Raw genomic sequence first — 15,398 nt, forward strand, 5'->3', positions numbered from 1 at the left:
ATTGTTGAGTTAGTTTGTAATATTTGGAGGTCTTAAATTAAACAGACATATAGAACTTTGAGAAAACTTTTCAGAGTAGTCATTTCCTTTCACGAATAGATATGTATGTTTAATTTAAGACCTCCAAATATTACAAACTAACTCAACAATCCTCCACTAGTTTGTAATATATCTCATAATATCATACATAGCAGAAAATATCTTGCATATGTTTGAACTTTCATTAGAGTAAGTTTGAAGTATACTGAGACTTGGTTGAATCCTGAAGAAAATTGCTTGTAACCCTCTAAAGAATATACGAGGGTATTTTTTCAAGGACAACTACTTTTCATGAAAAATTCTTTCTTCTTAAATTATGTTTTCCTATTTCTCTAATAATCTCTAGACATGTGCTATAAGTACTAAGTGCGCTATGATATGATAGATACATGGAATGGTATTTTGTGAGGATCTTGTCTGTCTTTCGTTACTATTCACTCTTTTTCTGTATTGGTTGGGAAAAGGTAGAGAGAATTATAGTCGAAGCTACTGTTCTTTTTTCTTTAAAATGTGAACCATTTCTCAATTTACGTGTGTCATCCTTTTGCAGGAGCCATGCTGATCTTCTTTATATCGTTACAATGTTGATCGGATGTCCCAAAGGGGGAATCAAAGTCACTTCAATGACCAATAAAGACCGATCTAATTTATTTATTTTTTAATTTGGTCATAGTGCTCCTAAAACTCTCTAATAATTCATGAGATCTATATTGCACTATCAAATATGACAAACTGTAACTATGATTTAATTAAGGTGTGATTATATATTTTTTTTTTTTTTTGGAACTCCCTTACTCTAATCTCTAATTGTTGAATTCCTCTAGCACTACAAGAGCGGCTCGCGGTCTTAAAATAAAAGAGAATAACTACCAAAAATTTGACCTTTCTTGCAACCCTAGGAATATTTTGATAGAGATCGAGCCTTATAGAAACTATTTAAATGATATATTTGATGGAAATAGATCAATAAATCCACACAAGTGAAATGAACGTGCATTTTCTTCAGTTGATCATAATTATAACTTTAAAGCATCAAACTTTTTGGACTAGATTTACTTCGGGATATTAATGAGTACATCTTAGAATGTATATATAATCTTGTAGGAGAATTGAGAACCAAAAGTTCTTGATTTTCTCTGTCCATGACTCCATAATGGTAAAGTAGAAAGTATAAGAAACTGGAGAAAGAGTCATTTGATTAAGTCAATTGGTTGTGTGGCCATTACATCTTTAAAAGTTTATGTCAGACCTTTTAAAAGATCTTTATTTTTATACGTAAGATATCTGAAAAGAAAATACAGGAGATCTTTGTAGGGACATTTTTCTTCTATTTAAATTGTAAAAGAGTCATGTTGAACTACTTCCTCTATTCCAAGTTACAATATGGTACATATAGAGGGACTACAACCTTTTAGGCAGCGGAAGTTTGAGGCAATGACATGTTTGTGATACCCTTAGATGTTCCGGGCCCCACACACGCTATATTGATGTATTCAACGACTTTATAGCCTTGGCCGACATGCCTAGGCAATCTTAGAGTATCTATATATTTATGTTTAATTTTCACCAAATTTAGACTATTATTAATTGTTATGGTTCAGATTTCACTTACTAACGTTTTATCATCTTTCCTCAACCCTTTTTTTGGCATCTTTTTTTTTTTTTTTAATATTTGTGCCTTTCAAATGCTAAGTAAACAAGAAAAGCATATTTCTGATGCAGGGATACATTAATTTCTTCCAACAGACATCGTAAGTGGAACGAATTTCTCAACTTCTCGAAAGGAGAATAAAAGAGAAAAAAAGAAAGTAAAACATAAATGTCTGGATACAATTTTAAGTTTTGGAGTGCAGAAACCAATTCTAGATCACAATTAACATAAAACAAACCACTTGCACTTCTTACATAAATAAAGCCAACAGAGTAATGAATCTTCTTTATTGTTTTAATTCATTATCAATTTTAGATCGATGCATTATTATTCGTCTACAGTAGAAAGTTCGTAACTAGAATTTAACCAATATATCTATATACTATTTTTTAGACTTTTTTAAGCAAAAAGATCGTTTTTGGAAACCACACTAACAACAACAACAGTAATAAAGGCAAAAATAACTATTAGAGTATCTAGCAGTGTTTAGGATGGCGACAAGGGCTCGCCTCACGCCTCATGGCGAGGCGTGGCGTGCGCCTTTTAGAAGCGAGGCGAGAATTACCAAAAAAAAAAAATGAAAATATTAAATATGCATATATAAATACCCAAAAACTCAAATACTCAACAAAATACTAGCAAATATTTCAATTGAAAAACTAAAAGTAGATAGTTGATAGTTGATACTAAAGTCTAAAAGTCTCCAACTAGATAGTTAATAAGTCATAAGGTCCCTGAGTGTTAGCATTAACCAAATTATAACGAAGCAACATCTATTCTTCTTCAAGATTCCAAATTCTTCAACCACAAGAGTGTTAACATTACATTGTCTCTTTATTTTGTTCTGTTTTAAAAAAGTCAGCCAACTTTTTTAAAAAAAAAAAATCAAAAGGCGACGCCTTAGTCGCCATACACCATAGCCTCACCTTTTAGGAAATGCCACACCTTGGCTGTCCATGGCGATGCAGGCTCGCCTTGCCACGCCTCACGCCAAAAGGCATAAGGCGAGCGCCTTTCACAACACTAATGCTTTGAGAAAAAAACAGACGATAGACGGACACTTCAATAGGTACAAGTCTAGTTTGAGGTGTCTAAGTGAATTATGTGGACAACTTTAAGGGGTCAACGATGACTTAAGCCTTGACTGGAAGTATCACTGAGAGGAAAGCCTTGTACAAGAAAAGACGGAAAGAGTTCTTGAAAAAAAGCTCAAGAACTAAGCACCCTTTGTGATATAAATATTGCTACCGTCGTTTATAGTGCTTATCACAATAAACCAGAGGTATTTCCAAATCATGATGTTGTTATCAATACTTTTACAAAGTTTAGCATGCTTCGGAGTTGGAACAATCAAAAAACATGGCGACACTAGAAGAGTTCACCAAGCAGAGGATTAAGAAGTTGGAGGAACAATTGCGGAAGGAGAATACGGTGAAGGAGTTATTGTTCTTCATGCATCTTGTTTATTAACTCCTTCACACTATTCTCCTTCTTTACCTTCCGCAGTTGTTGCTCCAACTCCTTAATCCTCTGCTTCGTAAACACTTCTAGTGTCACCGTGTTTTTTGATTGCTCCAACTCCGACAGCCCCCTAAATTTGTAAATGTATTGATAATAACACCAAGATTGGAAATACCTCAGGTTCATTGTGGTAAGCACTATAAAGTTATGGAGCTTCACTTTATCCTTTTAGCTAAGCTAAGGGCAGAGATTGTAGCTAACACTGTCTCTTCCCCTTCCTTGCCCCATTTAATGCTTTTCCATCAACTGAAGCGGGAAGAGACCTATACGATAGTAGCAATATCAACATCACAAAGGTGTTGAGTTCTTGAGCATTTTTCAAAGCAAGCTTCACTTTCTTTCCAATCACGGCCAAAGAGGAGGAAAAGGAGGAGAAATGTGTTTGTTTGGATATGGGATCAAATGGCTTTGTTGTAATGGTATGTTCCTTTGCCTAGGATTAGCTCCTATTTATAGGGGGAACTTTAGATTCTATAAAAAAAATTAATAGTTTGAATTAGAGGATTCTTAGTAGTCACCATTAGCAATTTTTGACATGAAATTAAATGAGGACGGACTAGATACCAAGTTAGATTAAAATATGTGAAGTTTATGGCTCTGATTTTATGCTGACCAATTTTTTTCGAGTCAAACTTTGGTATTAGGAGAATAATTTAGTTGAAGATTTTAAGTAATATCATAAAAAATGATCATAGAGACTAGAGTAACACCATATGTGATTGCTTACTAATTTTATAAAAAAAAAAAATCATAGAGTACCAACAAATGTGATTGCTTACAAATTTTAGTGATCAAGAAGGTAAAAAATAATAATAATACAATCTCTTTAAAAAATATTATGGATGTAAAAAATTAAAGATTGAAACAAGCGAACATTTTAAATAAAAGATGTAAAATTTTAATTAACTATAGTGGCTAAGAATTTTGAAATATTAATTTCGACAATATTTGAATATGCATAAAAAAACAATCCATTTAACGGTTAACTTTTAAGAATACAAATATATATTGAATATTAAATGGTGATAAATGTATGATAATAGCCATTGCGTTGATTCATAGAAACACATTTTTATTTTTTCCAATTTTGCAGAAACCATATTTAGTATAATTTTTATGTTGTTGTCAAATATATTAAAAACTAAATCCTGCTTAAATTTGTTATTTTTTTACTATCCGATACTCACCAACCTGTTACTCGACACACGTTTAAAAGTTTCAATGCAAAGTTTACCCTTCGCGATCGTGATGGGTGTCTGCGATAGCGACGAAGAAAATTGTTCAAACGGTGTTTTGAATGGACAGATCAGATTTTGTTTTTTAGCATATTTGGAGTTCTAGAGCTCGAAATTGGGTGATTTTCACGGCATTCTTCTCGTTTTGGAAAGGGGGTAAGTATTTAACCTTTATTTTGGTATTTCCTCATGATTATTTCCTTTGGTTATCATTTTTATCCATGTTTTAAGCCCAAAAGTTGAGAAATGGTAAATCCTTGATTTGAGCGATTCGTGGAAGAAATTGAATGATTTTTTTTAGATTTAGGACCTATGGGTAACCTAATTCTGTGATGAAATTAAATTTTTGACCTTCAGAGCTCGACATTTGCTTTTGGGGTGCCTTTTTGGACCCGAGTTAACACCATAGCAATATGGATGTCTACGGGCTCGTATACTCATGTAGATTATGTATTTGATAGTTTTGGAGCGTTCGGAGGTACTCCTGAAAGGAAAGGCGATTTTCTTGGTTTGTTCGGCTTTTTGAGGTATGTTAAGACTTCTAGACTTCGTTTGAAGGACGTTTTCGATAAAGATAATAAAAATAAGCTTATTAACAAGGGGTAAGGGCATCACAAGGGGTCTCGTATCCATGATATGACGAGCATTGGGACGAGTACCGGTGCTATGATATGAGTGATAGTTTACTATGTAGTTGAGGGTCGTGACCCAAAAATGCCAAAGCATGTGGGCATTAGCTTTTTTGTGCTACATTCTTATACTTAACTATTTAATTGTATTTAGTACTCAAAGAAATCTCGTACTTATGATAAACATGTTGATGAACTTACTTCAACTTGGATTACTGATGAACTTACTTGAACTTTTTTTTTTGGAAACTGGTAAATTGTGAACTTACTTGAACTTGTTGGCTATTAAGTCTGGATTACTGAGATGTTCACTCTTTTATATGTTGTATCATGCATGTGCATTGATTTGGCTCTATATGATCTGAGAGAATGAGATTTGAAGGTAAGTAATGGTTACTAGGCCTAAATGGTCCGTTGATGGACATTTTGGCCTCATATGATCGGTTGCATGATATTTTGGCCTTTTAAGGTCGGTTGCCCGATGTGAACTAGGAGATCTGGTATTCCAGGTGGTATATGGATTTAGCAGTCCCCCATGGGTCACATCTCCCGTACAGTCTGGTGGAGCTCTATGTGTATACGAGAGCATATTGCATTGCATTGCATTTCTTTATTCACTTTTACTTGGTACTTTTACATTCTTTACCTGGTAAATGGTTCGGTTCGGAGCAGTGTTATTAAAAGCGAAAAGGGCAAAAAAGCTCTAAGGTCAGGTGGAGCTTTAAGCGCAAAGCGCTAATAAAGTGTGGGCTTTAATGAAAAAAGGCTCAATGGTGAAAACATACAAATATATATATATATATATATGTTTAGTCCAAGACTAATGATAATAAGCATGCACAACAAATATATGGATAACGAAATTGTAAAACATTACGATAAAGTGAAATATCAATTATCTAGTGTCACCTCTTCAAGAGAGGCTCATTATCGATGAAAAGTATGTCTTAGAGCCATGTTGATGACACTGAAGCGCAAATAAAGCAAGGTGAAGCGCTCAACATGTTTTGAGCCTTGCTTCAGGGCTTAAGCGTGCTTTAAGCGCACCTTTGACAACACTAGTTCGGAGTTAACGTAACTGGTAAGATTAAAGAGACTTTCCTAATACTTCGACACAACTTCTTTAGTTGTCGGTCTATGAGATATACTTAGTACACGTGCTTCATATACTCATACTACACTTGCTGCACTCTTGTGGTGCAGATTTTGTTATGAATACGAGTGGGTTCCGCGAAGTGGTCTGAGTCTTGATTCGAGAGATCTAGTGGTGAGTTGCCTAGATGATCTGCAATGCCAGTCCATTTCTACCTTTATTTATTTCTGTCTCTCTTACATTCCGGACAGTGTATTTGGTCGATCCACACTTGTATTAGTATTCTTAATAGCTCTTGTACACATTACACCAGTCTTGGGTGGTATTTGTATTTCTGCACTTCGTTTTTTAGTAAAAGACTTCACTAGGGCTAGTTTTCTGTTATCACTTTACTTTCCGCATAAATAACTTAAATGAATTGGTTGAGAATTAATTTGGCTTACCTATCAGGTTGGGAGTAGCTGCCATCACGGCTATCAAAGTTTGGGTCGTGGCAATTTGTAACATGAAAGAAGGTGTTACATTTGGGCACCTTTTTAAAAAAAGTTGCATTTGGGCACCAATATAGACTTGTATTCCATAAAGGAACAAGAAATTCTTGCATGGAGATGTTACACTGTACACGGATTTTAAGAAAGAATGAATAAATGAGAGATTTTCTAACACTTGTGTACTGTGCAGCAAGTTATATAAATTTTTGTAGCTAAAAAGTAATGTGATTAAGGGTAAAATGAACATTTTAAAGTTAAATTATTTACAAAATAAAGAAAGGTGACATTCTTTTTGGGACATACTAAAAAGAAAAATGTGCTAAATAAAATAGGATAGATAGAGTAACAACAAACAGTATTTATGAAAAGTGGAATTAGTAATCTAAAAAACAAGATAAATTATTGCATGTTACAGCTATTAAGATAAACTAATAGTTGTAGAACATTTTTAAAAAAACCAAAAGCTAAGAACCATAATTGATCGGAAGAAATGAAAAGGATAAAAAAAAATAAGAAAGAGAAGAAGGCAGATTGAAGAAAGGAAACTCACATCACATGTAAGAAGCAATGGATATCCATTTTATCAGTTGGTTAACTCATTTTTTATCCATATCAAATATGGGTGGGTCAGATATTTTACCCGTTGTCAGCTAACCCATTTTCGACCCGCCATATCCGACCCGACCCGCCCATTTGCCACCTCTAGTAAGCAGCACGCATCGAGGATAAGATCCAAGAAGGTCCCTTGAGATGGTTTGGACATGTTCTGCGTTGACATACGGATGCACCGGTCCTTATGTGTGGAACTATGTTAAGTGAAAGTGTTAAAAGGGAACCGGATAGCCTTAAAATCACATGGACCGAAGTTGTCTTGAAGGACCTATAAATCCTTAGTATCAATTTCTTTTGATAAACCATCTCTGATTTCTCTCCTTCCAAATTGTCCACCATATACTTGCTAGGACAATCTTCCATCTCTCCTTCTCGTTTGCTGCATTTCCATCTCTGTTCCAACACTTCATCAGCTCTTTTATGTTACCTGGTTTCACCCATTTGATTTTCCTCGTCTTGACAAAGGTCTGCCAAAGCTGCTTTGTCCACTTGCAATGCAGAAAGAGATGGTTGACTGCCTCTGCTTGTTCTCCACATAGGTAACACCTAGAGCATAGTTGGAAGCCTCTCTTGTTCAAATTCTCATGAGTCAGTACTGCCTCTTTTGCTAAGAGGCAGGAGAAACAATTTACCTTGTAAGGTACTTTTGTTCTCCAAATCATCCTCCAAGGCCACCCTTCCACCTGAGTATTTCTTTTTGAAACTGTCTTCGTTCAAATCTCTGTATGCAGATTTGACAGTGAAGCACCCTTTGCCGTCAAGTTTCCATACCAGAGTATTACTCTACTCTGTTAAGTTGTTAACGTGAACAACTGTGTTGTAGAAGTCTGCTATCCTTGGCATTTCCCAGTCATTCAAGTATCTTCTAAATTCTAAATTCCAACCCTGACCTGTCCACATGTCAGCCACTGTAGCCTGTTGAGCTTGGCTTAAGATGTAGAGATCTGGATATAGGTGCTTCAGAGATTCTTGACCACGCCATTTGTCATTCCAAAAGGATACCTTCAGTCCATTCCCAACTTTGAAGTTTGATCTGGTCAAAACCAATGGCCAGCGATTTCTAATGGATCTCCATATAGTGCATCCATATGGAGTATTCACCACCTCTGTCATCCATTTATCTTCCATCCCATATTTTGCAATGATCACCTCCTTCCACAGTAAGTTTTCATTTGTTGCAAACTTTCACAGCCATTTCATCAATAAGCTCTTGTTCTGTTTGGCCCGCAATGGCATGAAGTGGCCCTTTTTCTCTTTCATCTGTGCCACGTGTCCATAAAATTGAATTTTCCCCATCTGCGGAGGTACCCACGTGCCCTTCCTTAAATTTCTCCAATTCTTTCACTAAAACAGCCTCTTGTCCTTTATTATCCAATGGATTAAAGGACTTCTCCTCTCTCCTCCCTTCTTCAGATCGCACTGTCATCAGCGTCTCGCACCACACAGGAATCGTGAATACAAGTCCGCACTGGATATCTCGATCTCCTTCAGTACTTTCTTCCCATCCCCCTTTACTTTAATCCAAGCCCAGTGTAGGTGAGTTTTAAGAGAAGTCTCCTCCTCGGTCTCGATAAACACTTATCTCCGATGAGCTTGAACATCTCCGGTGACCACATGTTCATGGGTAGACCAAGTATTCTGATCCACACCCAGTCCCTTCTTATCTCTTCTGGCCAGCATCCCGTCGTCGGTTTCCACCACTCGATGTTCAACTTCATTCTCTTCCACGTCCATTGACGATTCAGAACATGTTCCGCAGGTTTGGTTTCTCCAGTGGTCTTAATGCATTCCTTTGTTGTCAGTATCTGAGCCTGCTTTGGTGCCTCCGTCAACCATCTACTTCTGTTGAAAGATTCTAAGTATGAAGACTCGAGAAGCTTTATAGGGTTTTCCTGCGCCTCCTATTCCTTCTCTGGCTCGTAGATGAATTTCGCTATTTTATGAGCAATGTTCTCCCAACCTCCATTAAATGTTGTTTCTTGTGCAATAATTACTGCTTTGCTTTGTCCTTGTATAGCTATGAAACTGATGTATCTAACTGCTTTCGTCGTATTTAAGAGTGCAATAAAATTCAGAGAAGTGGTCCTTCATGTTCCACCTCTTTACTGCTTTCCCCTTTACTCTTGATGCTTCAATAAATACTGATATTAACCACCTCAGGACTTTAATGCCCACCTTGACTCTTCTCATTAAATTCCGACTGCGTTCCACCCACTTGAACCAACTTTCCACTCTATTTTTACAACTGATGATCTCGTAGGATTAAAAACCGTAGTTGTAAAATATGCTATCTTCCCCTATTGAGCAATTTCCGGCCATGTTTACCCGAAAAACCCCCAGTCTGGATAATTTAACTTAAAACTTCTCCTTAGTATCAATGCAGACTTAGAAATTAGTATCAATGCTGACTTAGCTAAAGATACGACACAATGGGACAAACGATCCATATTATTATTATTATTATTATTATTATTATTATTATCTTATTTTTCACTTTTATTTTATTTACTATGGTGATGATACGAAATGAGCTTAAATGAAGAAGTGTAGAATTGTATAGCCAACCCCAACTTGTGTGGGACTGAGGCGTAGTTTTTGTAAATAATATCTAAAACAAGCCTACTCGCTCTGATATAAGCAGTGACAAAAGGGGTCTGGTAGTAGTCCACTCTCATTTAGCATGCATCAATACAAAATTCCATCTATAAATGTGACCGTCGTTAAAGGGTAATCTAGTGTATGAGGTTTCTGCAGTTTAGGGCCAGCTGCAACAATCAAGAAATAAGCTGCTCCTATTATCAAGACAAGCAAAAGATAAGTATAAGAGAAGAAGTGGTACCCAAACAAAATCCCAGATTCCAGTCCATAAATAATTTCCTCAATTACTTCATATTGCATCTGCATTGGGGAAAAATTTGCATATAGCGTCAGGCATGTTCAAGAGCATCATATGTAAGAGCTCAGTGGAAAACTCATACCAGCTCTTGTTCTCTTCGCTGGCGTCTATAAATGCGAAGCCATCCATTAAGGAGTACCTATATTTATTGAAGAGTATAAGGTCATCAAATTCTAAAAGTACAAAAGCATTCAAATACTCCTTCAGCTCTAATAGCTCAAAACTAAACGTGGATATTTCGTAAAAGAACTGTACAAGTACAAATCAATCAAAAAGTATTGTACAACCCAAGTAGTAAGAATCTTGCAGTGAAGAAAGTTATTCAGCATTGCAGTGGCCAGTGGGCATGAGAAACCAAGTTAATTGTTCTCTTCTAAAGCTATTAGAACAACGAGCCTGTAACAGCAGTCTCCGAAAAGAGTATTAACAGATAGCACCAAGCGGTCTCCTTCACTAAATTTAGATGGATAATATCTCCTCCCTTCGTCAAATACATTCTCTTGTAGGACCAGTTATCCAGGAAACTGACATCAAAATATATTTTGTATTGCGTACAGATGTCGGCAACCTGTGTCCCTAAAATAGTCATAAGCTGGAAAAACGATCAGAATGTTTGAGAGGACATGACTGATCCTACATTTATATGACCATCTATTTCAGTCGCAGAAAACACTAAAGGGCCTGACTACTTGGATCAACTGTACCAACATCTAGGACGTTTGTAAAGAAAAAGGACCATTACTAAACGAACCTATTTATAGGTGTTATCATTACATACCTCAATCTTTAGTTGTTCGCTATTTAAGACACAAACTAGATTTCTGTTTGAGATTGAGTTCTTCAGAGAGTTACATAGGGACTTACATTATGTTCTGATATTCTTTGCTTTCAAGTAAACTATAGACGAGATCTAAGCCACCACTTCTGGTTGAAGGGTAAAAAACAGTTACACATGAAAAAGACAGATAAGAATGAAGAAGAGAAGACAGAAATTAAGAAAAAAGCAAAGCCATGACGATTATAGACGTCGAAATACACCTCAACCTGATTAGCCACCAAAGTTATTAGTTATGAGGTGTTACTCTCTTCATACACAAAGGGCTATAATAAAAACCTAGGAACTTGAAGTGCTGACATGATAAACAATTGGTGACTTCAATGTAATTTGCAAGTTTTTTCTTCTTTTTTTCTTTTCTTTCTTTTTCTTTTTTTTTTTTTTTTTTTTTTTTTTGGTTTGATAAGGTAAAGTATGTCAATTCTCATTTTAACATTTAACATGAAAAGTACTTCTAACATGTAAAGAAACAACAAAAACTAGAAGGAAAAAAGAGCGAAAGAAGTGGTGATGATGGTGTTATGGAATGCTTGAAGAAGTTCAATTTCATCAAATAAATCTTTTTTTTTGCATTTTTGCATTTTTTAGCAATCACAAGGAGCATAAAATTTGACGCTTGACAAAACAAGCTTCTCATGAAAAAAGTTCCACGCCAAACTACTTGTATATCAATCTGAAAAAAGCAGCTGCAAGATGCTATCAGTGGTTCGTCCTCCCTATCCCATCTATTCAACCCCTTATTTAGGTGACAACTTACTGCAATTGTTCTTGGTTAAGGAAAAACAGGTATTGAAAGGACAGACATCTTTTCTCTTAAATTAACAATATAGGAACTGGATATACAAAAACAACTAAGCACCGAATCACTCCAGACTTAAAAGCACCAGGGAAACTTCTCAAGCAACTAACTTAAAGTGTGCTTGTATTGTGCATAGAATAAGATACCTACAAACAAGATTGCAACAGCACATGCCAGCCACGGTAGATGAAAAATTGAGATAGCCGAGGCCTGCTGCTCCTCCCCTCCAGCACCAACAGCTGAACAGAGAAAAAAGAAGTGGTAAGTTAAAGTTTGTCTGATATTCACAACCCAACCCAATGAAACATTTCAGTATATAGAAACGAGGTTCCATAAGAAAAGAGAAGTAGTAAATTACAGAACAAATTGATTCCATAAGCTACTAATTTCTTGTGGCAGTCAAGAAGCTGATCTTGTACAATCATTATAGATATAACTGAAGATAAAACACCCTTTAAGTTAACAAAAGCGGAAAGCTTTGGTCCTCGGCTAAACAAAACCCCAAAAACTAACGGGAAAAAGTTTTATCTAATGGATGGAAACAACAGTAATAGAAAGAAGGAAAAGATGTAAAACTCTTGGCTTTTGGCGCCAAAACCATTCTTCCAAAGTCAAAAGTGAAGAATTTTGAGAAGAAAGTCTTCTTGTATTTCAGTATATCCGCACAACCTATGAGCTACAATATTTATACAATAAGTCCTATCTCTAATTTAGGAAAGACAATCAAGGCTAATTACAATCAAATAAAATAAAATAGAATAAGATCTCCTATTATTAAGGTAGGAGATAAAATGTCCTAGAATCAAGCTAATTAAACAATTAACACAAAGAATTGTCATCGTGTTATTGTCTTATTGCTCAGTTACCAGCGATGTTCATCAAAAGAAGTGGTGGAAGAGAATCAACTCCATGTTATGGTGTGTGAACCTATATTTGCTTAGTACTAGAGAAGGCTGAAACACAATTCTTCTTTGATTTTGCTTGCTTTTATATTTTTAATTCTATTTTCACCAAAGAAAAAAACTGAAGCTTCTAGGATCATATTTGCGCTTATTTTGTGTTTTTGCCTACTTTTTAATTATTTTAGCATGTTCTTTTTTACATTTAAGTTAAGTTAGTCCTCTACACAAATATAATAGATTTGCAACACGAATTTTTCTTCCATCAAACTTCAATTCTTTGATTATCTTAACCACCAGAGACCTCAAAAGCTGATCACCATTGTTGTATAGATTATTAAATCCCTCCACCACTAACCACCAATTTTCAAATTAAAAGAAGCTCTATTTTGCTCCCAATTTCCATACTCAAAAGGTAGTGGGGTGTGATCTGAAATTCACAGAGAAAAAGAATCTGTCAAGCCTAGCTGTGCTAGGGTGATTGATCCCTCTGAAACAGGTAAATCTGCCCCTATACAATGGTGGATCGAAGAGCTCCATGTCTTCTATCTGAGAAGTCAGTCATTGCATTAGTGATCCTGTTGCATTTCCTTCTTTCATACATAAACCTGTTAGTGTTGAAATCACCACAGGATACCCATGGACCCTCACATAAACCTCCGAATGCTGAAATCTCCTCCCAGCGTAATTTCCTTTCCATTCTGGTGCGTACACTCCTGTTAGACACCACATAAAGATTGCTGCACTGATTCAAAACTATAAGTAATTGAATAACAGCCTTTTGGAATCAGTTCCCCTTCCACACTCTACTGTCCCATAACAAAAGTATTCCACTACTGCTACCTTCCGCTTCAAGATGTCCACATCTCATCCATCTACAAGCCCATAGCTGCTCGGCCATTATATCCACATCCTTTTCTAATTTTGTTTCCCGGAAACAATACAAGTTTGCTCTCTGTTTCTCAATTAGACTCTTAACAAGATTCCTTTTAGAAATCATGTTAAGTCCCCTGACATTCCGTGATATTAATTTGACCCTCATTGATAAGTTTACAGTACCTTTTCCCCCTGCTTCTGACTTTTCTTTCTTTCATCTAGCTTCATATAGCTAGAGCCAGAGCTTCCTTCACACATCTCATGATAGCAGTATTATATTGATTACTCAATTCCAGGACATTGGAATGAACCTGAGTCTATATAGCCACTGGTTCAGCCAAAAGCATCGTAAGGAATTGAAAGAGTAACAAACAGATCTGTTCTTTCTTGAGATTGCCAAACTGGTGATCTTTTCACAACCAATAGTACGTGAAGACCTTCCAGAACAATAATATCAAATCAATTTAGGACCAGGCCAAACTTTTTAAAACCGTACAGGTAATCGCGTCACCTACCATTTGATCAGATTTCAGTCTCTTTGCTTTTCTATGAGGTCCCAAAGTCAAATTATAAGCTAACCAAAAATAAGACAGATTAACAGCATTGGTGCTTGAACAAAAGGAAAGTAAGTAGATTGATCAGAAGGAACCAAATTTTCTGAATACTAATAGTAAGAGAACAGATCGATTAGATGCCAAATATCAAGAGAAGCAAGGACCGATAATAGTAATCCTCTAACAAAACAACACTCAACTCCAACCAGGATAACCTGGTGTGTGGCTGCACGATCCTCTTGTCAACTACTTCCTCCCATGGAACAATGACTAGCTAAAGTAATCACTGTAAACAGATGAATTCCTCCCTGTACGCATAAAGGTCTCCAGTAACATCATGCTTAGCAATATAGAGGAAAATGAACTGTTTCTTTGTTTTCCATAGCCTTATAGTTCTTTTAACGAATAATACAAAGCATTAAGGGACTTACATTACCTATGGTGCCAATGCCTGCCAAGGTAATTCCTATCCAATCAATAACGTTCATGATCTCCTTTAGATAAAAATGGGAAAATACTGAAAGTATAGCAAGTCCACAGCCAGAAACTGGTTGAATGACCGATACCTGGAATATATCATTGAAAAGGTAAGTGTGAAGGATTCGTCTAGCAATCAATATAAGAAAGGAACATTATGTTTAGGGTTTCTCTATTAATGGATTTACTTTCAAACTATCAAGTTCAATTCCCTAAACATGCATAAGAGAAAGCTTGCTAGAAATGCACTTACTGGGGCTAGAGATAGTGCTCGCAACATCAAGACTGCTCCAAACAAATCCATAAGTAAACCAAAGATCCATGGCTTGTTGAAAGCATAAGCTTTAATCACCTGTAGACAGAGATCATGAAGCTTTCGAAGTAGTCGTGTTTCATAGAAGAAATGTACCGAGTTCATAAAATTAAAGGTAAGCAGGATAGCTGCTGGGAGTACAACATGCTTCAACAAAGACGTAAAGGGCAAGAAAGAGATGATGTCTGCATAATACTAGAGATAGCCAACCATAAGAATATTCACAGTATTTCAAATACAATATTCGGCATTCACGCTCCAAAATTATTCGACAAAAGGCGTTCCTCTTTTTGGTTGATAAGTACCATCCAATTAAAGACATTTTCAATATGAACATAGTGTCCGGCCAGTTTGTGCGCACCTCGATTAATTCTACGGGGTACCTGCTACCTCTCACCAGCACATGTATAGCAACAAAAACATACCCAGCGTAATCCCACGAGTGGGGTCCGGAGAGGGTAGGATGTACGCAGACCTT

At 36.1% G+C, this 15,398-nt stretch overlaps 1 protein-coding gene and 1 non-coding gene across 5 annotated transcripts in view; both read right to left on the minus strand.

Moving 5' to 3' along the window:
• The window catches only part of LOC132606033 (probable magnesium transporter NIPA9), a 40,032-nt gene that overhangs the window by 16,710 nt on the left and 7,924 nt on the right, over nt 1-15,398 (minus strand). For all 4 annotated transcript variants that reach the window (XM_060319327.1, XM_060319329.1, XM_060319328.1 and 1 more), the window contains 5 exons: nt 14,861-14,959; nt 14,567-14,696; nt 11,952-12,040; nt 10,250-10,306; nt 10,111-10,169 (listed from right to left, as the gene is read on the minus strand). In XM_060319327.1, coding sequence (XP_060175310.1) covers nt 10,111-10,169; nt 10,250-10,306; nt 11,952-12,040; nt 14,567-14,696; nt 14,861-14,959 — 434 coding nt within the window. The remainder of the gene's footprint in view (nt 1-10,110; nt 10,170-10,249; nt 10,307-11,951; nt 12,041-14,566; nt 14,697-14,860; nt 14,960-15,398) is intronic.
• On the minus strand, nt 544-648 carry LOC132608401 (U6 spliceosomal RNA). The gene has a single exon (XR_009570327.1). It is a non-coding gene; the product is annotated as a U6 spliceosomal RNA (small nuclear RNA).

Source organism: Lycium barbarum, chromosome 8 (genome assembly GCF_019175385.1).
Source record: "Lycium barbarum isolate Lr01 chromosome 8, ASM1917538v2, whole genome shotgun sequence".
Lineage (NCBI taxonomy): Eukaryota > Viridiplantae > Streptophyta > Magnoliopsida > Solanales > Solanaceae > Lycium > Lycium barbarum.